This window comes from Nymphalis io, chromosome 22, assembly GCF_905147045.1.
Source record: "Nymphalis io chromosome 22, ilAglIoxx1.1, whole genome shotgun sequence".
Lineage (NCBI taxonomy): Eukaryota > Metazoa > Arthropoda > Insecta > Lepidoptera > Nymphalidae > Nymphalis > Nymphalis io.
This window is the reverse complement of record NC_065909.1, coordinates 1,010,987-1,034,430: the sequence shown is the minus strand read 5'-3', so window position 1 is coordinate 1,034,430 and position 23,444 is coordinate 1,010,987. Positions and strand designations below refer to the sequence as shown.

Sequence of the window (23,444 nt, the reverse complement as noted above, 5' to 3'; positions counted from 1 at the left end):
TTTACGAATTTTTGTTTACTTGGGTTCGGGGCCCTTGCACTGACCCTGTACCTAGAGGGCCCCATATCTTTGATACGGCTGATACGGCGGTAGGTACGCCCCTGAACCAAAGGCACAAGGGACGACATATTTTAGTTTCTACTGGAATTAGTTTTAGAATATTAGGCGAAATAAAGATACGGCGGTAAATCAGGCGCTTCTGGACATTATGTCCAGCAGTGAAATTTCCTTTTGGTTGATGATCGATTGAAAGCTTGCTTAAAAATAGATGATTACTCCTATTACGATGAAATTATAACAATAAGCAACGCATTTATTATAATTGCATGTGTGTTTTAATAATGAGATAATAATTAAGAGTTTATTTGACCCAACCCATGAACTTCTAGATTAAAAGGCATTCCAAATCTCTGAATCTGTTGATTGAGACTTTTACGCCATGCCAGTTTTGGAAGAGTTTTTGTTTGTTTATTTATCAATCTGCCTCTTTGCTGTGTAGTTAAAGGTAATACACGCTTTTGACTCCGCAAGTCTCTTCTAAATTGTAAGAGACTATTGTAATGCCATCGCGGAATATAAATATTATCGTTATTTTCAATGTGGGGATATATCTTCGTCCCACTTTGCTCTCCGAATACAATACGAACTATTTCAGATGTTAATTCATCTTCAGTTACTCGACCCTTCTTGTACATCATTTTCAAAGTTCTAAGCAGTTGCTTCTGTTCGTCATGTAGATGTTTTAAGGGTATTGGTGTATTGTTTTGTATGTAATGCTTCAGTTGCTCGATAACATCTCTTTTAACTGTTTCATAGTGGTTGACGAATTCATCTGGTGTAGGAGCACCCTCGTATGATTGATCCGTTGCTTTTGCATTTTGATTGAGCTCTAAAATATATGTTTCTTGTTTATTAGGTGCTTCATCTAAATCGAGGTGTAAATTATTTCTTGTAAGATCTACAAATTCAATTTGCTCCTTACTTACTTTTGGCCTATCAAATATTAAAATATCTACATCATTGGTATGATCGTAGTCTGGTCTAGCATTGTAATCAACACTGTTTCCTTCGTATTCACACCTGTCTCCATCGCAACGTAATCTTTTGGTTAATTCGTCGTCATTTGAATCATCATTGTCTTTTTCATTCGTTTGAACGTCATTTCTCTCTAATTTCTCATTAATTTCATCAACGATTTTATCGACTTCATTTGCTACTTCGTCTTCTCTGTTCGCCATGTCACCACATCTACTACCAGTGCATCCACACCTACCAGTTTCTTTACACATCCTATCGGTGTCCATTCTTAAAATATTATCCAGATCGTTTCTTTGTTTGCGGGGCTTCATATATAGATTCATTGTCTGTATGTTCATAAGATTAGGAGTATCCGTTTTGTGATGTTCATTCCTGTATCCATGTCTATGACGACTAGGACTGTTATAATCTAGTTGACCGAACTCCAAGTCCCTTTTTCCTGATGTATCTTGCATATGTATACTACTTAATAATTTCCCGATGTCTAGCAAAGTTTTTACTTTCTCAGATGCACTTATTCCAAAAACTATCAACAGAATCGTTAGTAAATTTCGAGACATGGTTTTAGTTCGGTAAAATCAAACGTACTAATATATCATCGTTATTATTAAGAATTGAAATCAATTCTCTATGTTATATCATAACCAATGTATGTTAAATTAAGCGTATAATTGGAAAAGTATCAAACTTTTAACACGCATGCGTAGCCATTTTTTATGTCAGAACGACATTAATTAATTTAGCTATTTCTTTAGTGGCTATCATTTTAAGTATCAAAGGTTTTTAATGACTAATAAGAGTGGAGAAATAATAATAATTTTAATTTATTATTATTTCTCCACTCATAAACGATAATAATTAAAATTTTTAAACTTTTTATGATATTTATGCTTTTCAGTGAGACAACGCTTAAGTCCATGGCTGAACCAAACTGGGTAACGAAACGATTCGTCTCGTACCAGAGGTGTGTTTTCCTTGATTACTTTGTTTAAGATCTTGTAGAATTCTTCTACATTGGTGTCCATATCTTCAAATGACAGAGTTTTAGTCCAATTAATGGTTTCCAATACCGATCGAACATTTTGGTAATTGCATTTAAAGTAATTAAGTTTCATGCGCTTATTTTGTTTAATTGTACCCTGTGATTTAAGATTAAAACTAATGGTAATAGGTGGATGATGTTTATCAATACGACTTAAAGTTGAGTCTACCGCGCTGTTAACTTTGATTATCGACAGATTCGATAAGACGAGATCTAAAAGTCTATCATTATGATTTCGAATACAATTAAATTGACTGAGATTGCAAAAGTTCATCATATCTAGTAATAAACGTGACTTGTGATCTTGACAAGAGCTAGGTATAAGATCATTAGATGTGGGCGTATTGTGCCATGTTAAGTTCGGTGTATTAAAATCTGGAATAATTAAGAAATTGTTTGTCTCATTTTTGTTTGTGACAATTTTTATGCAAGAAGCATAGAAAGATTCGATGCTGTCGACAGCAAGATCAGGAGGCAGATAGCAAAGACAGAGATGAAGAGTATAGACATTATCATGAGTAGATATACTCAACCATAAATCTTCGAGATCACTGTCCCAGGAAGTTTGTCTTAAGACATTAAAGCTTTTCTTAACCGCCATAACTACCCCACCGCCATCTTTTTTGTTAATACTTGTAGTATAGCGGTCTCTACGAAAAACATTGTAGCGTGAGTCAAAGACTTCATGGTCGAATATTTCATCATTGAAATTGGTTTCAGTTAAGCAAATTACGTCATAATTGCTATTTAAAATGTTAAGGGATACATCAACAGTTTTTGATCTAATTCTATTAACATTCTGACACTTTTTCTTTGCTGCGTAAAAGGAGTAAGAACCTTATAGACAAATGCTATAACGATTTCGTGTGTTCGGTGGAAGACTCAATACACAGTAATTCAAAAATTTTCTACCGATTCATAAATGATAAAAAAGGCTCTAAAATTAACTCAATACCGGAAGTTGTTAAATATGCGAATAAAACTTCTAAAAACGCCCAGGACGCTTGCGAATTATTTTCAAATTATTTTAGTTCAGTATTTAGTTCCTCCAATCTAAAAGGCTCACATAATTTTCATGCGGTCGATTACAATAATAATACACTAAGTAACTTTACTATCTCTAAAAATGAAATATACAAAAAAATTAGGAATCTAGATCAAAATAAGGGTGCAGGCCCTGACGGGATTCCACCTTCTTTCATAAAATTATGTGCTCAAGAACTTAGCACTCCACTGTCTATTCTGTTCAACATGTCCCTGAACAATGGTATCTTCCCTAAATACTGGAAAACTGCCTATATTATACCAATTTATAAATCTGGAGACCGTTCACATTGCGAAAATTACCGTCCTATCAGTATTTTGTCATGTTTCTCCAAAATCTTAGAATCTATCGTATACGATAAAATTTATCATCACGTATATCCGGCACTGTGTAACAAACAGCATGGCTTTGTAAAAAATCGTTCCACTACATCAAATTTGGTAGAATATAAGAACTATATTTGCAACACTTTTGCGAAATGTGGACAAACGGACTCGATATATACTGACTTCTCAAAAGCGTTTGACAAGGTAAACCACATTTTGCTCTGTCGCAAACTAAAAGCATACGGAATCCATGGCTCCTTATTAAGATGGGTAGAATCATACCTAGACAGGAGAACACAATTAGTTGCAATCAAAGGGTACACTTCCTCCCCCGCAACAATTACATCTGGGGTACCACAGGGGTCGAACCTTGGACCTTTATTTTTCATAATATTTATTAATGACCTAGCTAAAGAGTTGTCGTGTCAATTTTTACTATACGCCGATGATCTTAAAATGTATTCTTCGATTAATAACGTCAATGATGCTATATCTCTTCAAAAGGACTTAGATACTCTTTCCAGATGGTGCACTAATAATCATATGACGCTAAATATAGAAAAGTGCTTTGTAATAAGTTTTACACTGAAAAGATCGAAAAAAGTACTTTTTGATTACACTATAAACGAAAACATACTTTCACGCAAATCCACCGCAAAAGACCTGGGAGTAATATTTGACGAAAAACTCTCTTTTAGGGATCATTACGAGTACATAATTAACAAGAGTAACAGATTGTGTGGATTCATAAGCAGGTGCACTAAAAGTTTTAAAAGGCCTAAAACTACTATACATCTTTACTGTTCCATAGTTCGCAGTATTTTAGAATATAACTGGGTTATATGGTCACCTAACTATGCCACTCACTGTGAAAAGATAGAAGCCGTACAGAAAAGGTTTTTACGATTGCTCAGTTTTCGCTATCAGTACGGACGTAAACTCGAATGCTACAATGACAGGCTTAGTCATTTTAAATTGCAAACACTAGAAATGCGTCGTGACTGCAATAACTTAGTATATTTGCATAAAATAATACACGGTGTTATTGATTCACCCTTGCTTTTAAGATCCATCAACATAAACACTAACTTTAAATACCGACACCCTACAATATTTACCCTGGACGCATACAATAACAACATATCATATCATAATCCTATCGTTCGTATGTGTCGCGCATATAACAAAATTTTTCTCGAAAAAGACGCGAATGATGGTATTGACATTTTCAACAATAACCTAAATCTATTTAGAAAACAATTGGTTTCAATATTTTCAATTAACAACTAATAATAGTGATTAAATCTATTTTCTTATTCATTATTTAGTTCCTCATTTCAACATTTCATAATTTCATTTTATTTTTCATTGTCATAACTTGTTCATATTTTTCTGTATAATTTTTTCTTTTCATTTATTGTAAACGTTTTTTGTAAAGTGTACAATGTATTCTCAAGTGCTGATGTTATTTGATTTTTATAAGTGAAATATTTCGTCTACAATCTGTGTTCACATAGTTGTTGGGTTATAACTTAGCTTGCTTATAATGTTTACTTATATATTAAATGTGTCTTTAGTTATAATCTGTTTTGTGGACCATAAATAAATAAATAAATAAATAAATTGTGTGATTTTTAATCAATTAGTAATCCTTTAATCCACACCACTGTTTATCTGATGTGTAGTAGTTCTCACCCATGAGCTTTCACGTAGCCGGCAATAACATAGTTTTTTTAAAGAACATTACACATATGTCATCTGCTATTTAGAAAGAAAAGCTAGAAGCATGAATAGACTCAATGTTGACTCATTTTGCGTTTTTGAAAAGCGTGTGGACGGGCGCATCGTGATTGGGCCCTATGTATTAGTAATAAAGTAATGTTTTATTACATCATTCTAGTGAGATGTTTGCTTTAAACATCAACAATCTATTTCGACAGCATTAGGTGGTCCGCGATACGTACGCGTACGAGTGGTGTATATTACATACATGTAATCGATATAATCAGGTATTAGACAGACTTCCATAAATTTTATCGCTTGTCAATTATTTAGTATGGTTGAAGGATACTTTTGAAGTTCTTCTGATTGTTAATCCGTCTATTGTATATGAAATTATAATTTGACAAGAAGTCTTGTACACAGATGACATGCGTTCCTGCAAACGATCAACTTCTATAATGTTTTTAGAAGAAATAATAATATGTTTTATAAATCCTTTAATACATGTCCTCTTTCTAATGCTTTAACAAATGCTTTTGTAAAATGTTTCACATCAATAAATTTGACGATAAGGACACAGACTCTGTTTTCTGTTTAAAATACACTTTACGAGACATTATTAATAAGTGGTGAACCTGGTGCACTTACGTGTAATGTATAGTAATATTGTAATTAAGTTGCTGGCTGATAATGCATCACCGTGACATGCGTAAAATGTCATAAGCCAGTAGGGCTATTTTGTAAGAACAAACTGAAAACTCACCGCAGAAAACGAGGTCGTCAAATGTCAGAAAGTGATATGCGACATTGATTATAATAATTAAAACATTTCAAGAATATAAGCATCAAAATATCACCATAAGTCGATTGTCAACATTTCACGGGTGAATAATGCAGTGAGTTCTTACAGAATTACACTATTGATATCAAGAGGTAATTTATTGTGATAAAATTTGGTAACGTTGAATTAAATTGAACGTGAATCAAAAGTGAAATCATTAACATTCGGTTGACTTTTTTATGGTAAATATTTAAAATATATGTTTTATTTTAATTTTTTTTGTTGGTATTGTTTCAAATGTTCACAGGCAAAGGAAACGCTAACAATACACTGTATTTTAACTGGATGTTACCTAATATATTTTATTTAAGTAAGAATTTTACCTTCTCCCTAACCTTGGTCAGAAAGACTGAGCAAAATACATTTTCCTGTGCAAACATTTTCCTATTTTCAGATACTACACACGGAAAAGTGTGCGTTGCCATGACAGCCATGTTACAAGCTACTGTTTCTCTGCTAATAAAAATGCTTTGATGCTTCAAGTAGATAAAATACATTTACTTCGAACAATCAACATCCATCATTGAAAAGCAGGGAAAATTATTTTGTTTTTTTTTAAAATAAGCAATTGTGAAAAATTTTATAATTATTATTTCCGTATTATATTTCGTAATAAAGTAAAATAAAGAACTTTATTATTACAATGTATCATAAAATCAATCTAATGACCAAGGACTCGATCTGTGTTATATATAAACTTATGGTGTCTGCAAAAACCCTTCAATGTTAACATCTACGGGGAAGGCGTAATGTAGCAATATTTCTCTTTCTGGATCAGACAACACACGCCGACTTGGTTTTGACCCATGTAATTCATCAACTATACGTTGCAGTCTTCTAGCAGATACTCCATGTTCATCGTGCCTTGAATCCTTAAAACCAGGGTCAATTTTTTTTAGATTAGCATTATAATCATCAACATCACCACCTCCGCTGTCCATGTTGTCATGATAAGCGAAATTATCGTCAAATCTCCTCATCGATCTCATTTTTGTTATAATTGTGTTAGCCAGTTGACTGACTTCGTCTTCTATTTTCTTCACAATCTTCTTTCTTATGCTTTTTCTTCCCATTTTCGTGTTAAGAAGATCAAACCAAGACTTTGATTTAGGAGTATCTGAATCATAATTGTTTTTATTTCCATGTTTATCATGAGTTTCAATTCTTATATGTTTATTTTTATTTTTCCCTCGTCTTCTATATTCTTCGTCAGATTGCGCATCAAGCATGAGATCTTTATAGGAGTTCTTCTGTTGTCGAAGGATGTTCGCGACGTCGAATCTGTCGTTTCGATCGCCAAACGTAACATCTGGCTTCAGGCGGGTTTCTGCGTATTGACAGAATGATGGCGTGACGAAAAAGATAATTATAAAATACTTCTGAAACAATAATAGTCTGTTTTAACAAAAAAAACGTAGTTGTATAAATTAATAAACCACAATAATTGAAAACTTTAATTTATAAACATTTTTTTAAACTTTTAAGGTCCCCACCGCCCAAGACATTTGTGATGTAAGAAATAGTAACCGTTTCTTACATGATTAATACGCCACCAACCTCGGGATATAAGATGTTATGTCCCTTTTGCCTAGTTTAAAAAGAGGTTGGACTTTATATTACATAAATGTATGCGTAAACACAGGTACACTCTTATAATCCGATGGGACGACAAATCCAACACGACCGAAAAGAGAGAGGAGAAGCCCAACCAACGGCTTGATGTTTTCCCGAGGGGGTATTCTATAATATTATAGTATTTACCTAGGGTCCACAGAGGTTTTATTTAATATTAATTCGATATTGGAAAAAGTTTTTTTAAAAATGTTATGATTACCATTTTAATTCACTTTATATGACTTCAGAAAATACCAATAACATATTCAGTAACTTAAATAATATATATATATTTAAGCTCTAAATGAATCACGCACGGATGTAATGTCATAAAAACAATAATCTATTGGTATGTATATAATTTAACTAGATTTTTAATTGAAAATCAAATGAAACTATAAAACGATTGATTATTTTTTAATTAATTTCTAAGATAAAGAATTTTAAAGATTATCATGTCATGATAGCCTCTGAGGAGGACTGCAGCTGGAATGTCATCGTATAGTATTGTACATATTAGTGAGGAGTGCGCGATCACCATTTTGCCACCCTGAGCCACGTGTGGTGCTCATCACGAGAGGGGTTACATTGAAATGATTCGTGAGAGGGCCATCGGATGGGTTTTAGTGGGTAAGAATTCCAGATGCAGCGTTTTAATATATAATGACTGTTTTATACTGATCAGTATCACAATCTAAGTTCCAGGATTATAAATTGACAGATAAATGATATTCATATACAATATAAATATAAGTTGGCAATAGAATTACATTGATTTATATATTTTTTTATTGACAGGTGAAGTTACGTATACAAATATATTATATTTCCATGTCTTTCCTTTTTCAAACATCGAGGATGCGTTTTTATGTTCGCGGAATCGCAAGACTTGAGAGGGATGTGAGATCTCTTTGAGGGCTCATCTCAGTCTTACTGCAATAGTGTTTGATCGTATTTGAACAGTCTTCGATTATGCAATTGAAATCGGAAAAATATAGTGTATATCGAGTGTGGCGTTTGTATTGTACCAAATCGGTTTGTATATAAACCGGCAATGAACATGCAAGTTCTCGGGTGTTGCAATGTCCATGGGCGGTAGTCATTTTCTATCAGGTGAGCCTCCAACTCGTTTGCCCCCTCTTACATAAAAAAAAATTGTCCAGGAAAATTGACAATACAGCTATGTATTTCCTTCTGATAAAAAATCTGTAAAAATTTTAGCGGGTTATTAGTTAAACGGTGCCGTGTCTTCTTTTGCATGTGCAATCAATTTGTGGAGGTTCGGCTTTGTGCTAGCCCGCCTGGGTGGATACCTCAGATATTCTACCGCTAAACAGCAATACTTAGTATTGTTGCGTTCCGGTTTGAAGGATGAGTGAGCCAGTGTAATTACAGGCACAAGGGACATAACATCTACGTTCCCAAGGTTGGTGGCGCATTGGCGATGTAAGAAATGGTTAATATTTCTAACATCGCCAATTTCTGTGGGCAATGGTGACCACCTAATAAACAAAAAACGAAAAAGAACGAACGAACGAAAGGGAGAAAACACTGTTTAATTAAAATGTTTATAAGTATACCACGATATTTCTTTTTTTATGTACATTTAGGTGCATAAAAAAATTTATTGTAATTTTATTCGAGCTATTTTCAAAATGTGCTTACAAAAATATATTTACGTTGTATAAATGTTAATTATACTAATATTACACAAAGAGACAAAGAATCTTTAACTAGAATCCCTGTGTTTGATTTGGATGAGTGAGCCAGTGTAGTTACAAGTACAAAATATGTATGTATTTAATATATACTGGTGTAACTGAATTGGTGTAACGATTGCTTTTCAGTCTGAAAACTAAAATATATTATTCATAGATTTATTTTTCCCAGCGAATAATATGCATTTTCTAACAAAGAAATAATGAAGTATATACTATAAATAGGTATAAAATATAAAACGTGAAACTTACAACTAAAACTATTTTCCTCGTAAGCTACTGCATATGACCACGCGCGGTCGGTTTGGCGGGAAAAAATGCAAATGGCTGCGCAACGTGACGTCACGTCCGCACAGATGGCGCGCTCTGATGTTGTTTTAATTACAGCAATGTTTTATTTCATTTCCAGCTTTTCCGTGCATCTGGATTCTTTACTTGGGTGATGTTAGATAAAAACCATTGCAGATCGGTATATTTATCTGAGGAAATGAATGTTTCATGTTAAATTAAGCGTCAATAGCGCAATGTTTTACGGGCTGCCTGTGTAATAAAGTCGCAGGTTCGATCCTGACCCCTTGAGCTATTGTCGTCCCACAACACAAGCTTCAAGCGTAATTGGAGGCATAAATAATGGTATTAGTAATTACCTTAAAAAACGGGTGTTGCTATTTTTTATCAAACAACTTTCGTAATGATAAATATAATAAAAAGTAAGATAACGTATAAGTTAAGTTTTTAATTTTGGTATAATAATTATCATTTTTGAAGTCATTGACGCTTTACTATTGTTTAAAATTTTACTGAAGGTTGGTTTTATATATATAATAGATAAACATTGGCAGTATAATAAATATAAACTGTCATACCGTACCCTACCCTACTTCATGACAAATATAAATATTTATTTATTTTTGGTTTTTGTAATCAAAAACAAAAATATGGCAGGCAGGATTGATGATTGAGAGCCTATATAAGCGTATCATTACTAAATCAGTCTAGACATGACAATCAATGCTAAGCCCTAGATGACTTTTTGCGGCACAAAAAGAAATAACATTTCATTAATATTGTACGGAGGTAATGACTGAAGCGAACAGAAGCACCTGAGCTCGATCCGGACACGTGTGCGCAGGTGTGCGGGCACCGCCTGACACGTGCTCATATAGCTTACCGGCCTCTGTCTCTTGTGTCTCACAGCAAAGTTTGGGATTAAACTTATAAATGTATCTTATTAAATGTCAAAGATATTATTTTACGGAGTCGAGATTGTTCCACTAAAATGCGTAAATGTTAACCGTGTAAATGATTGCGGACCCAAAACCAAGTACTACTGAATTTTCGTGTTTAATTTGTGTTTATAATTCATCTCGTGAAACCTTCATGAGTCTGATTTCACATGTCTGTCACATGTGTATCCACCAATTCGCATGGAAACAGAGTGGTGTATTGAGCTCAGAAATCTTCTCCACAAAAAGAGAGGAGGCTTATATTAAAAGAAAAGATAAAATATTCATACCAGTCAGATGATGACGTTGCTCCAATCAATTCCCGTCATGGCGATCCTCAATGTAGAGTAGCCAATATTGCTCGAGGGTTTACGCAAAAATTCTTGGATTTGGATTGGAATTGGACAAGAAACTAATTACATACAATTAAAATCAACGCATATAACACATAACCTCGAGCTTTTTCATCATTAATTGGACCGCCATGTCTCTGGTTGTATTATATATAAAAGTATGTATTATGTACTTATACATAATTTCAATATTCTATTATGTATGTTAATATCTATATCAGTTGGCAGTTACCTATAACATAGGCAAAAGTTGCCTATTGGGAAATTTTAGTTCTTAGGTGGAATTTAGAAGAGATAGTTGAAGAACTGCTCATCAATATATGTTGTTATGTATTAAAATCGCTTGGAGATGGTAACAATAGCCAACCAGATCTCACGTCAGTCTATTTTAGCACGTGCCTCGTTACGAATGTCTCGTAATTATTCAAGTGTTACAAAGCTATTGTGAATTTATGACACGCAAAACCACCTGTACAAACCGTAACGCGTTCACTTGTTCCAACAATTCGCTACGCACAGAACAGATGTCAAAATAAACGCGGAGACAAATGGGGTGACTGTTCATGGTGATAATAGCAACGCAACGCAACGCGATAGCGTTATACTTCGCGTGCTCTACTTGGGGTACAGCCTGAGGTATGGCTTGCTCAGATTGTCGGGGCAACACGGTAGCGTGCGAAGCAATCTTGTGGCGACTCCCAGTTGAGTGGGTACCGCTGATTTTTTTGTGGGTTTTCTGGTTCGCTCAGCGCCAGAGCGCCTCAAATATCTCTCTCTCCATTTGGAGTAAATTCGTAAAAGCGTTTTTCCAGCAACAAAAAAAAAAGATTTGCACGGATTCATTTATTCTACCGCCAAGAATTGTCTTAGTATTGTTGTGTACCGGTTTTAAGGGTTAGTGAACCGATGTAACTATAGGCAAAAGGGACATAAAAACTTAGTTCCCAAGGTTGGTATCGCATTGGCGATGTAAAGAACGGTTAATATTTCTTACAGCGCTAATTTTCACAGGTAAGGCGGCCCGCTTGCCATTCTACCTACCTAATACATTAAAGAAAAGTTTGCTTCCTGTCTTCTTATTAAAAAAAGAAATTTCAGTTTTTAATGTAGTACCTTTATAAATTTATTAATATTATTTGATTGGTATTATGTGATAGCCTGTAATCTTAACTGATGATCGTGGGTTCAAGCACGGGCAAGCACCAATGAAATTTCATGTGCTTAATTTGTGATTATAATTCATCTCGTGCTTGACGGTGAAGGAAAACATCGTGAGAAAACCTGCATGTGTCTAATTTCATTGAAATTCTGCTACATGCGTATTCCGCCAAGCCGCATTGGAGCAGCGTGGTGGAATAAGCTCCAAAACCTTCTCCTCAAAAAGGGAGAGGAGGCCTTAGCCTAGCAGTGAGACATTTACAGGCTGTTACTAATAGAATATTATTTAAAGTAGAATTCAATACTGGTTTTATAGTGGTATACGTAAGTGACCGTTTATATACCACTATAGCTTCACTGTTATAGTGACGAGTTTATCTCCCCCTCTTCAGCGTGGTTTAGGGACCGTGACCACTTGCCATCAGGTGGCACACTAGCCAGTCTGCCTACCGTATAATGTAAAAGCGATATATAGCTGACCCGGTGAAGGGTTAGCATTATATAAGAAGTTTTTAGAAATAACTAATATCCGTTCCATAGCAATTGTTTGTTTTAAATATTCCTCACAGCAAGCAAAGAGTCGTTAGGCACAGGATTCTATTTTCATGTGTATTACAATTGCATGTGGTCACAGGTTCGATTATCTAAACGCATTGATAGTCCGTGGAAAGCTTATTAGTTACCTTTAATTATAGGCATTTAATCAGTCCAAATGTGTATGGTTTTATATCTATTTTCTATACCTGTCACTGTGTGTGCATAATTTCATGACGATCAGTTGAGTAGTTTAGAAGTAAAAGGGTAACAAACAAACTTACATTCTCATATAACATTAGTTAGGATTAAAGTAGTTTATTATTAATATAATAATTAAATGAATCCCATGTGATACTAATTACGGGTTATTAATTAATTATGTTAAAATTACTTCTATTGTGTAACGACTCTTAGATGAACAAAAACCTTTCAATTGAATCAAATATTAATTTTATTTATGGCATTATAATCTAAGATTACTGTAAACGAGCATAACTTAAAAAAAAGTATGAATAGTGTATAATCTGTGGTTGGTTGTAACTTCAAACGGCAAACACGAATTAATTATGAATACAAATTAAGTACACATCTTGCCTGGAGTTGAATTCGTGATCGCTTAAAATACGCATTTTATATAAGCTATGTTTTTTAACAAAAAAAATATATTATAATATTTAATTCTTCGTTTGCCTTTATACATGTTTGCAATGACTTTATAAAAAAACTAGTATTGTACAATTTAGTTCAAAACTAAATTTTTTTTTAATTTTCTTTTATCGTTGCTATTATGTACAACGTAATAAAATGATTGTACTTAAATGTGTAAAGCTCATTGCATTTTTAATTTTAAGCGACGCTCTATAATTATTGTTAATAGTAATATGTTGTAAAAACATAAATAATAACACGAGGAATAAAATAATCAACGTTAATTTCTTTTTTTCAAAATGGCGCAATTGATGTGCATTGTAATTTATAATTTCATCTAACGTTCCAAATTCAAAAATAAATTTAAAATAATTTTAACGTGGTTCAAAAATTTAAAGTTACTAAAGTCGTCAAGCCCAGAGGTTGAGTAAAATTCGCACCCTATAAACGACGAAACGAAACACAAACGGGGCATGCCGCCTAACAACAGTTTTCATTAAAAAAATCAGTTTTCAGCATCGGGCGGCCTTCCCGCCCTCAGTCGCCTTCCAAGCGCGCTACCGGAAGGACGTCATCGTAATTTGCCGCGCGATTAAACGTAGCAACGATCAAAAATTGCGTTTACAAATTTCGACTATAATATTATTGCGTTTTATAAATTATTATTATTTGTGTTTGGTTAATTTTGTGTGTGATTTTTTATATTAGTGGATGCGAGTGCAATAAAAATCGGGGAAAGCTGCTGGCTGTCAGCTGTCAAAACGTTGAGGTGAGCTCGGATAAAATTTATTGGCGGACTATAAATTAAGGGAATATGTTTTATGTAACATTTTTCATGTTTTAGTGATAAGTTGAATTTAAAAATTAAAAAGATTTTTTATCAACTGCCAGCGTTGCTTATCGTTAGTTTTAACAGCGAGAAAAATTAATAAATTGTGTAGTTGTTATTATTTATTTTGTAATGTTTTATTTTTTTATAGTATTTTTATATAATTTTTATTTCTAATATATTTTTTATTTGTTATAAATTCTTTGCATCAATTCATCACGTAGTTTTCGACAATAAATTTTAAGATAATCACATTTTATAAAAAAAACTTTAAAAAAAAAGAAAAAAAGTAATTACCAATTCAGGAACACAATACAAGTACTTTTAAATTTTTATTAATAAGTAATTAAACGCAAAGCTACATCTTCGACATGAAGATTTCACGTTACAAATTTAAATTTAAGGACTTCAGTAGTTACTCTTTTTTTCTCAATATCGTAGTTAACGTAGCTTTTTAATGTCTATCTTTTGGGCTAAAACCTCTTCTCTCTTTGATGAGAAGGTTTAGAGCTTTTACCAAGCTGCTCCATAGCAAATTGGTTGATACGCATGATTTCAATGATATTAGACTTATGCAGGTTTCCGAGATGGCCCCGGGGTAAGAACGCGTGAATCTTAACCGATGATCGTGGGTTCAAACCCGGGCAAGCACCACTGAATTTTCATGTGCTTAATTTGTGATTATAATTCATCGTGATTTACGGTGAAGGAAAACATCGTGAGGAAACCTGCATGTGTCTAATTTCACTGAAATTCTGCCACATGTGTATTCCACCAACCCGCATTGGAGCAGCGTGGTGGAATAAGCTCCATACCTTCTCCTCAAAAAGGGGGAGGAGGCCTTAGCCCAGCAGTGGGACATTCACAGGCTGTTACTGTACTGTTACTGTAGGTTTCCTCACGATGTTTTCAATCACCGCCGAATTATAAACACAAATTAAGAACATGAAAATTCAGTGAAATTGAACCCACGATTTCGTTTAAGATGAACGCGTTCTAACCACTGGGCCTAGCAACTCTAGTGCATTGGACATCTACAATGGTATATATAGTGATTAAATAACATATATTCAGTACATATAGTTCAATATAAGTGAAAATAAATATAAAAATATTATGTATCGTAGAGCGCCACCTGTGTCCCAGCTGGCTTCAATCGAGTCTTACGTTGAAACGATTTACACAATATTGTTTCTTCTAAAACAAGCCACCCGACCTGGGTTTGCATGCACTGCAACTGCAAATATTATTGGTGGTAGGGCTTTGTGCAAGCTCGTCTGGGTAGGTACCACCCACTCATTAGATATTCTACCGCTAAACAGCACTACTTGTTATTCTTGTGTTCCGGTTTAAAGGGTGAGTGATCCAGTGTATTAACAGGCACAAGGGACATATTTTAAATCACAAGGTTGGCTATTGACTATGTAAGCGATGGGAACATTTCTTACAATGCCAATGTCTGAGCGTCGGTGGCGTATATGCTCGTCCACCTTCCTATTCTATAAAAAAAAACAAATAGAAATCAATATCGAAATATATCTATTCAAGTATACTCTTTAGTACGCTTTGAATCGCCACTTTATAAAATTAAGTTAGTTAGATAAATAGATCAATAGTTACTTTGTTCTGACAATTAATACACATAATTAAGTACATTTTAATTGCTATACTATTGTAACGAATGTTAACTTTAAGCTATTTTATCTTAATTAATATATAAGATGATAAAATAAATTAGAATTAAGGTCCTCCAGACCGATTTCGGCCACGGTGGCCATCTCAAAAGAGATTAGCTAACTGCGCAGGACATATTATAGTGCACAAGTGTGTGCGCAAACACAGGTGCACTCTCTATTCCCTAGCTCTCATAATCCGATGGAATGGCAATCCGACACGATCCTATAGAGTTCAGGAACAGGACAAACGGCTTTACGTGCTCTCCGAGGTACTAGTGTCTACACTTCCAACTTCTAGACCCCGGCCTGCTACTGAGAATTTTCTGACAGAAAAACCCAATATTTTTTTTATTGGCCCGATCTCTGAATTGAATCCAGAACCTCCGGGTCAGCGGCCAGCCACTAGACCAACGAGGCAGTCCAATAACAAGACATAACAAGACATTTTAAACAAAGCAATTGAAAATTCTGTGCTGTGCTTATTCTAGCTTCAAGGAGGTCTCATCTCAATGTCACGATTGTTGGAAATTGTTTTATTTTTATTATTAATTAAACATATTATTTTAATTTATTTTGGCCGGCAAATGATTAAACGTATATGACGCGAACATAAACACTGGGATTACAATTGTAATGCACTTCTTACACCGACAATGCATCGGCAACCACGGGTTTTAAGGGAAGGTGTTTGTGTACATATGGTCAGTCGTTTATATTGGAACACATCAAATTTAGCGATAGAATCATTGGTGGTGCCGTACCAGCTCTTATCGGTGATGTTATAGAAACTATAAAAATTTAATATTATTTAAGTATGCTCTATCATAAGCATTTTAGAATTTATTTTAGTGCATATATTGACTACATACATATTTAGGCATATTATATTTTATAGTATATAAAAATTGACGCAGTGATTTTTATACGTATTTATATATTTGGTTGTAGGGCTTTGTGCAAACCCCGTCGGGGTAGACCTCGCACTAATCACTAATTCTACCGCTCAAGAGCAATAATTAGTGTTGTTGTTTTTCTATTTGAAAGTTGAGTGATTTTAATTCAGACACAAAAGACATAACATCTTAATTTCCAAGGTTGGCGGCGCATTGGCGACGTAAGACACCGTTTTAATTTCACACAATGCAGTCTGTGGGCAGTTGTGGCTCATTTTCCCGTTCGTTTGCATATTTAAAATATATATTAAAAAATGGATCTTTTGGTATATTTGTAATGGCTACATGCTTATCATCCGATCACAATTGAAAGAATAGGCACTTATTATTTATTTATTTTAATCAAAAACACATAGTATATGTATTTTAAGCCAGATTTTTATATTTTTTTGTAAAGGAGAAATGTTTAAAATTTACTTTTGCCTGAATATGGCTGACCACTTTAGTAGCCGACAAAAATTACGTTGACGAAAAAAAAAGAAGCCGTCGGGAACTACCATCCTGAACGGTCGCTAATGCTTTAAATACGTTGGTTCATTATTTATGTTAAACGTTTACATAAATTATTTATATTTATTCATATATTAAACAGAATTATAAAAAAAATAACATTGAACTGTCAAATTACTTCGCGCCAAAATTATGCGTCAAAATTGCCGTTACTCATTTTTTTTTTAATTCAGAGAGTTCAATTGCGTAGAGCTTAAAATAAATATAAATAAACGATTTTTTTATCGGAACAGTGTAGTTCGATATCGGTGAATATAAATAAAAGGTTATTAGATTTAATAAAGGCGGCACCTGGTAGCAGCTGTGCTCCGCGACATTAAACCCTTCAGCCGGTGCCTACGCTCGGATTTTTATTATTTTCATCTACAAATCTTAAATCCATATTTTCTTTAGTAGAAAAAAAACCGGCCAAGTGCAGTTATTACTCGCGAACTGACTCGTACTATATAATTAATTATTTTGATAAAGAATAAGAAATATACTTTGAGACGCTGTTAAGTTATCTGTAAATTCATCACAATAGAATCGTTATTAAAACCAAGGTGGCCCAGTGGTTAGACGAGTGAATCGTAATGATCGCATGTTCAAATCTAGGCAAGCATCACTGAATTTTTCATTCTTAATTTGTCTTTATTCAGGTCCTCGGTGAAGGAAAACGTCGTGAGGAAACCTGCATGTGTCTAATTTAACTGAAATTCTGCTACATGTTTTTCCAATCCGCATTGGACTAGCGTGACACTTTACTTTTTTGTTTGTATACCTCGGCTGTTAGTATATATTATTACAAACGGATTGAAGCCAAGTAGAGGATAAATTTTGTAAAGGTCAATTTATATTTGTTGTCGTGAAAACAACAACAACACTACTATCATCTTTCTATTAGTTCTCTCCACAACAGATTCATTCCTAAGTAACTACAGCAATCTTTAAAGATATTGGATGCTGCTTGTTATTGAATTGTGAGGTTATGGGGTGAAATTAAGAACTTAAGCTGTGATAGAGAAATAGGACCTTGAAGAACGTTTACATGGTGGTAGGGCTTTGTGCAAGCCCGTCTGGGTCGGTACTATCCACTCATTATATATTCTACCGCAACAGCTATACTTATTATTGTCGTGCATAAATACAAGGTATATAATATCTTAGTTCTTAAGGTTAGTGGTGCGTTTGGCTGTGTAAGGATATGGTTAACAAACACCTCCAATCTCTATTGGCGGTGGTTACCACTTACCATCGGGCGACTCATTTATTACAAACTATTCAATGAATCCCAAACATATGCATATATAACAACGTCCATGTACAAATAGATTTTCATTATAAATCGCAATAATTTTTAATGTTTAAAAATAAATTTTTAAACGAACGTTTCATCTTAAAATGCGGGCCGTGTATAAATTACGATGCGGGTACTCTAAGGTGTGAGATGTGAACGTCGGAGTGCGGGCGGTCAAGATTTATTACAAGCTGGTCTTGCTAAAGCCCGTAGCCTTATTGTTAAATACCTTAATACAATTATAGTATCCATTTGAAATTGCAGTGCTATTCTGTTTTATTTTATTAAAGCCAACGCCGTATATGATTTTGTTTGTTATTCTAGAGTACAATCTTAAATAACTTAAGTATAAAAATTGCTCACTTATAGGCTAACTTAAGATGCATATGAAAAAAAAATATTACATTCTTTGTAAGTAAATTTGAAAAAAAAAATGCAACTAAATTAAGTAAGCAAAAAAAGAGAAACTATTTATAAAAACAAAACATAAAAAAAATATATGAAACAGTTATTTTCAATTAAATTAATTAATGTAAATAAAGAAATTTATGGACTCACTACGACATACATATAAAAAGGGAAAGATGAATATTATCTTGCGTCTTAGAATTACATAAGTGAGAAGCATATCAGTATCTAACTCGTGGGATATTGATTTAAAATATTCTTATGGAGATTTTAATGTGTGTATGCTTTAAATTTTAATAGAATTAGTAATTATAGAATAGGAAGGCGGACGAGCATATGGGCCACCTGATGGTAAATGGTCACCAACGTCCATAGACATTGACATTGTAAGAAATGTTAGCCATCGTTTACATTACCAATGCACCACCAACCTTGGGAACTAAGATGTTATGTCCCTTGTGTCTGTAATTAGACTGGCTCACTCACCCTTCAAACGGGAACACAACAATACCAAGTACTGCTGTTTTGCGGTAGAATATCTGATGAGTGGGTGGTACCTACCCAGACGAGCTTGCACAGAGCTCTACCACCAGTAAAGATCATGTTTTGCAAGTGAGTTTCATGTTCGCCCTTACAGAATAGCTCTCCTGGTCTAGACAGGCAACAGTCAAACTAATTATTATTTTAATTACCAGAGTTAGGGTTTTATGCAAGCCTTTGTGCTAGTGTTTGTAGCTCGTATACTACATACTTTGTTGTTACATACTTTTATTACTAGCGTTTCACCCGTGGCTTCAGTCGTGCCATAATTGAAATTTCAATAGCTCTTTTTTTTAAATGAAGGAATTTCATACAAACTTTCAACCCCCTCATCACCTTAGGGGTTAAATTGTCAAAAAACGTTCCTTAGTGCTAAGTTAATGTGTAAAAGAAACCCGTGTGTAAATTTTCGTGGTGCTAATTCCAGGAGTTTGGGCTGTACGTTGATATGACAGTGAGTTATTATTTTATATATCAATAAGTAAGATACATGTATTTTATCACTTTAAATATTTCTTTAATTGCTTTCTTTTATTATTTTAAATTATTTCACATCTGTAGCGTCCCGTGACGGCCATATTTTTTTATTTTAACTGTGGTAAATATTTAATCTGTATTAAAAACATTTAATAACTAGCTTAAGTTGTGTAACGGAAAGCGTTTTAAATATAATTTAAAATTAAATCATTACAAAGCACATGTGTTGTGAACAATGAGCTTATACCATAGAAAAGTCCCCATATTATTCGGGGGGTTGTAACAACTTACACTCGTATTGTCCGTGTCACCGCACCTGCGCTACTGACGATGCAATATCTTAGGGTTGAAAATATATATTTAGCATCCAGAAGTGAAAACTGATTTTATAAAAACCTCGAAAAGATATTTTTAAAAATAGAACACCAAATCATAGAAATTGATAACTTTTAAAAATCCAAATAACATATTTAAAGTCATTTAACAAATCACTGGTCGCGCCAATAATAAATTCATTACTTTATATTACTGTCCACTAACAAAATGGCGGCTTAAATCAGCGCGCGTCATTTTTTTTACAACGCTATTGTATAAATCAAGGACTTTTCTTTATATATAATTCCACAAAGATCAAATAACACAATTTATTTATTTAGTTATTTGGTCTTAGTGGAATTCTGGATACAAGTGTGGTCCGCATGTTGTCAACCTTATTATGGATCGCAATTTTTAGGTTATAGTCTAGAATGTCTATGGGATTTCTCGTTTGTATCCTCGCGCCTCTTTACAGTCGTCAGTAATATACTTTGTTTTTCGTGTGACGCTTTAAAGCAAAAGTCAAAAATCTTTATTCAATATTGAAGTATTATACACTTGTCTATTGATTGTCACAAAAGATTTAACACCTAATATCTGAGGATAACTAGCGGATAAAACTCAGCGGGATTATGCCTTTTTATTGCAACAATAATAATTTACAGCGTAATTATTGTAAAGACCTTGTTTATAGAATATGGGCCACCTATTGGTAAGTGGTCACCAACGCCCTTAGACATTGGCAGTGTAAGAAATGTTGACCACCGCTTACATTGCCAATGCGCCACCAACCTTAGGACCTAAGATTTTATGTCCCTTGTGCCTGTAATTACACTGGCTAACTCACCCTTCAAACTGGAATACAACAATACCAAGTACTGCTGTTTTGCGGTAGAATATCTGATGAGTGGGTGGTACCTACCCAGAGGAGCTTGCACAAAGCTCTACCACTAGTAGAGAATCTGATGATCGTTTCATTCCCAAGCCGTGTCATAATATACAAAGTCATTATTTTTATAATATTTAACAAATAAACGTCTATTACCGTTTTTATTGGAATTTGCATTTGAACATTTTTATCATGAGAGATCCTGTTGTAGCATTGCTATCTCTCTCGGTAAGAGAGAGATGCAGCATATCCTATGTTATGCTTATATCTCTCGGTACATAATTCATAGATATCTATCTCTTAATCTAGATGTTAGACATATAACTAATTTCACTTTTCGTGTCAATGACAATTGGATGGGATACGTGGCTAGTATTAAATATTGTGGTTCAACTCTGAGAATTTTTATTCATGGTTGTATAATTATTGTGCCTGTTGATGTAGAAGATTATCGTGAGGAAATCAATGTCAATTTATCTATAGCTTAACGTAAAAAATAAATAAAGTAACGGCCTGTTAATGACCCACGGTCAGGGTAAGGTTCCCTCCCATACGAGTTTATGTTTAGACACATACAGGTTTCCTGATCGAGCATGAGATGAATTATAAACACAAATTAAGCACATGACAGTTCAGCGGTGCGTGCCTCGATTTGAAACTCCTGATCATCGGTTAGAATTCTCGCGTTGTAAACATTGGTCATCTCGGCTCTTATATATCTCATATATGTAATATGACTGCCTCGTTGGTCTAGTGGCTTGATATAAGGCCGCAGACCCGGAAGTCCTGGGTTCAAGTCTCAGGTCGGACCAATAAAAAGTTATTGGGTTTTTCTGTCAGAAAAATTCTCAGTAGCAGCCCGAAGTCTGGAAGTTGGAAGTGTGTACACTCCGGTGCCTCGGAAAGCATGTAAAGCCGTTGGACCTGCGCCTGAACTCTTTCCGGTCGTGTCGGATTGCCGTTCCATCGGATTATATGCGTTAGGGAATAGAGAGTGCACCTGTGTTTGCGCACACACTTGTGCACTATAATATATCTCTTGCGTATATATATATATATATATATACGCAAGAGTCATCATATATATATATATATATATATATGATGAAATAACCTCTAATAGCTTTGTTTTGAAGGCTTAAAGCCTCAGCACCCACAACTCTATATGTGTACATGTGTTAATAAAGTAATTGATTTGTTTAATAAAACGCTTTGTTGTTGTGAATATTATTTTCAAGAACAGTTTAACGTTATTATTATTACTCAATAAATATTTTACGTATCTCATGTAATTATCTTATCTCATTACGTATGTCGAACTATAAATTATAAACATAAGTTTCATTAGCAATATATTTTTAGATACATAAAAAATGAATATAAACAATTGTGGCAACCCTACACCGATGCGCACACGTGAGGATGTGGCATCGAGCTACCGTGGGCGGTTTATTTACTGCCTGTGTATCGTTGCCATTTCCCTTCACGATCTATTTTATTTTCATACGTCTGTTTAATTTTTAAATTCGGTTCTCTAGCATTAATTAGAACGGTGAATGCCTTTTGAATTAGTTTTCAATTAAATCCAATACAAACAACATTTCAAGAGTACACGTATCAAATAGTATATCGCCATATGTCGGTTGTCAACATTTTTACAGAATAGCACTGCTGACTACGGAACAATCTCGAAATTCAACTAATGCCTTAAAACAACAGATAATAACAGATTTACTGGTGGTAGAGCTCTGTGCAAGCTCGTCTGGATAGGTACCACCCACTCATCAGCATAAAATATTCTACCGCAAAACAGCAGTACTTGGTATTGTTGTGTTCCGGTTTGAAGGGTGAGTGAGACAGTATAATTACAGGCACAAGGGACATAACATCTTGGATCCCAAGGTTGGTGGCGCATTGGTGGTGTAAACGATGGTTAACATTTCTTACATGCCAATGTCTATGGGCGTTGGTGACCACTTACAATCAGGTGGCCCATATGCTCGTCCGCCTTCCTATTCTATAAAAAAAAGATAATACTAATTCAAAAGCCGTCTATAAAATATGTCACACAATAATCCCTTTCAAAATCGTTCGCCCCTTTTTCACATTTCGTCATACTTTCTCCCCTACTACGTATCATTGTGTAATTAGTGATAAACTCGTAACGAGTTTGTATTGGTATGTTTTTGTTTGTTACTCTTTCAACTTTTAGTTTTTTTACACGTTTGGGGTTCAGAATATCATATAGAGGTAAAATCTCTTCTCGAACACGTGACCAAAACCGCGGGCAGTTACTATATCCA

At 34.2% G+C, this 23,444-nt stretch overlaps 3 protein-coding genes and 1 long non-coding RNA gene across 5 annotated transcripts in view; 2 read left to right on the top strand and 2 right to left on the bottom strand.

Annotated features, from left to right (window-relative positions):
- Positions 1-62: 62 nt before the first annotated feature.
- Positions 63-1,675, bottom strand: LOC126777081 (uncharacterized). Its single transcript, XM_050499962.1, has one exon. The coding sequence runs from the start codon at positions 1,596-1,598 to the stop codon at positions 354-356; it is 1,245 nt and encodes a 414-aa protein (XP_050355919.1). The 5' UTR covers positions 1,599-1,675; the 3' UTR covers positions 63-353.
- A 4,913-nt stretch (positions 1,676-6,588) lies between these two features.
- Positions 6,589-7,985, bottom strand: LOC126777110 (uncharacterized). 2 transcript variants are annotated; one of them, XM_050500005.1, is made up of 2 exons: positions 7,849-7,985; positions 6,589-7,393 (listed from the first exon to the last, which is right to left on the bottom strand). In XM_050500005.1, exons 1-2 carry the CDS (start codon positions 7,849-7,851, stop codon positions 6,713-6,715), a joined length of 684 nt encoding a protein of 227 aa, XP_050355962.1. In that variant the 5' UTR covers positions 7,852-7,985; the 3' UTR covers positions 6,589-6,712. The 2 variants fall into 2 exon arrangements, with proteins under 2 accessions (XP_050355962.1, XP_050355963.1); XM_050500006.1 differs by having other exon boundaries at positions 6,589-7,390; positions 7,849-7,966.
- A 119-nt stretch (positions 7,986-8,104) lies between these two features.
- LOC126777141 (uncharacterized) lies at positions 8,105-13,321 on the top strand. The gene is made up of 3 exons (XR_007670018.1): positions 8,105-8,258; positions 8,427-8,741; positions 9,756-13,321. It is a non-coding gene; the product is annotated as an uncharacterized LOC126777141 (long non-coding RNA).
- A 149-nt stretch (positions 13,322-13,470) lies between these two features.
- LOC126777060 (protein CBFA2T2) overlaps positions 13,471-23,444 on the top strand; it is an 80,045-nt gene continuing 70,071 nt past the window's right edge. Inside the window, exon 1 of the mRNA XM_050499920.1 lies at positions 13,471-14,037. The gene's annotated coding sequence lies outside the window, so the exon portion shown is untranslated. The remainder of the gene's footprint in view (positions 14,038-23,444) is intronic.

Coding starts and splice junctions, on each gene's coding strand:
- LOC126777081 (XM_050499962.1), bottom strand. CDS start 1,598: ATGTCTCGAAATTTACTAACGATTCTGTTGATAGTTTTTGGAATAAGT.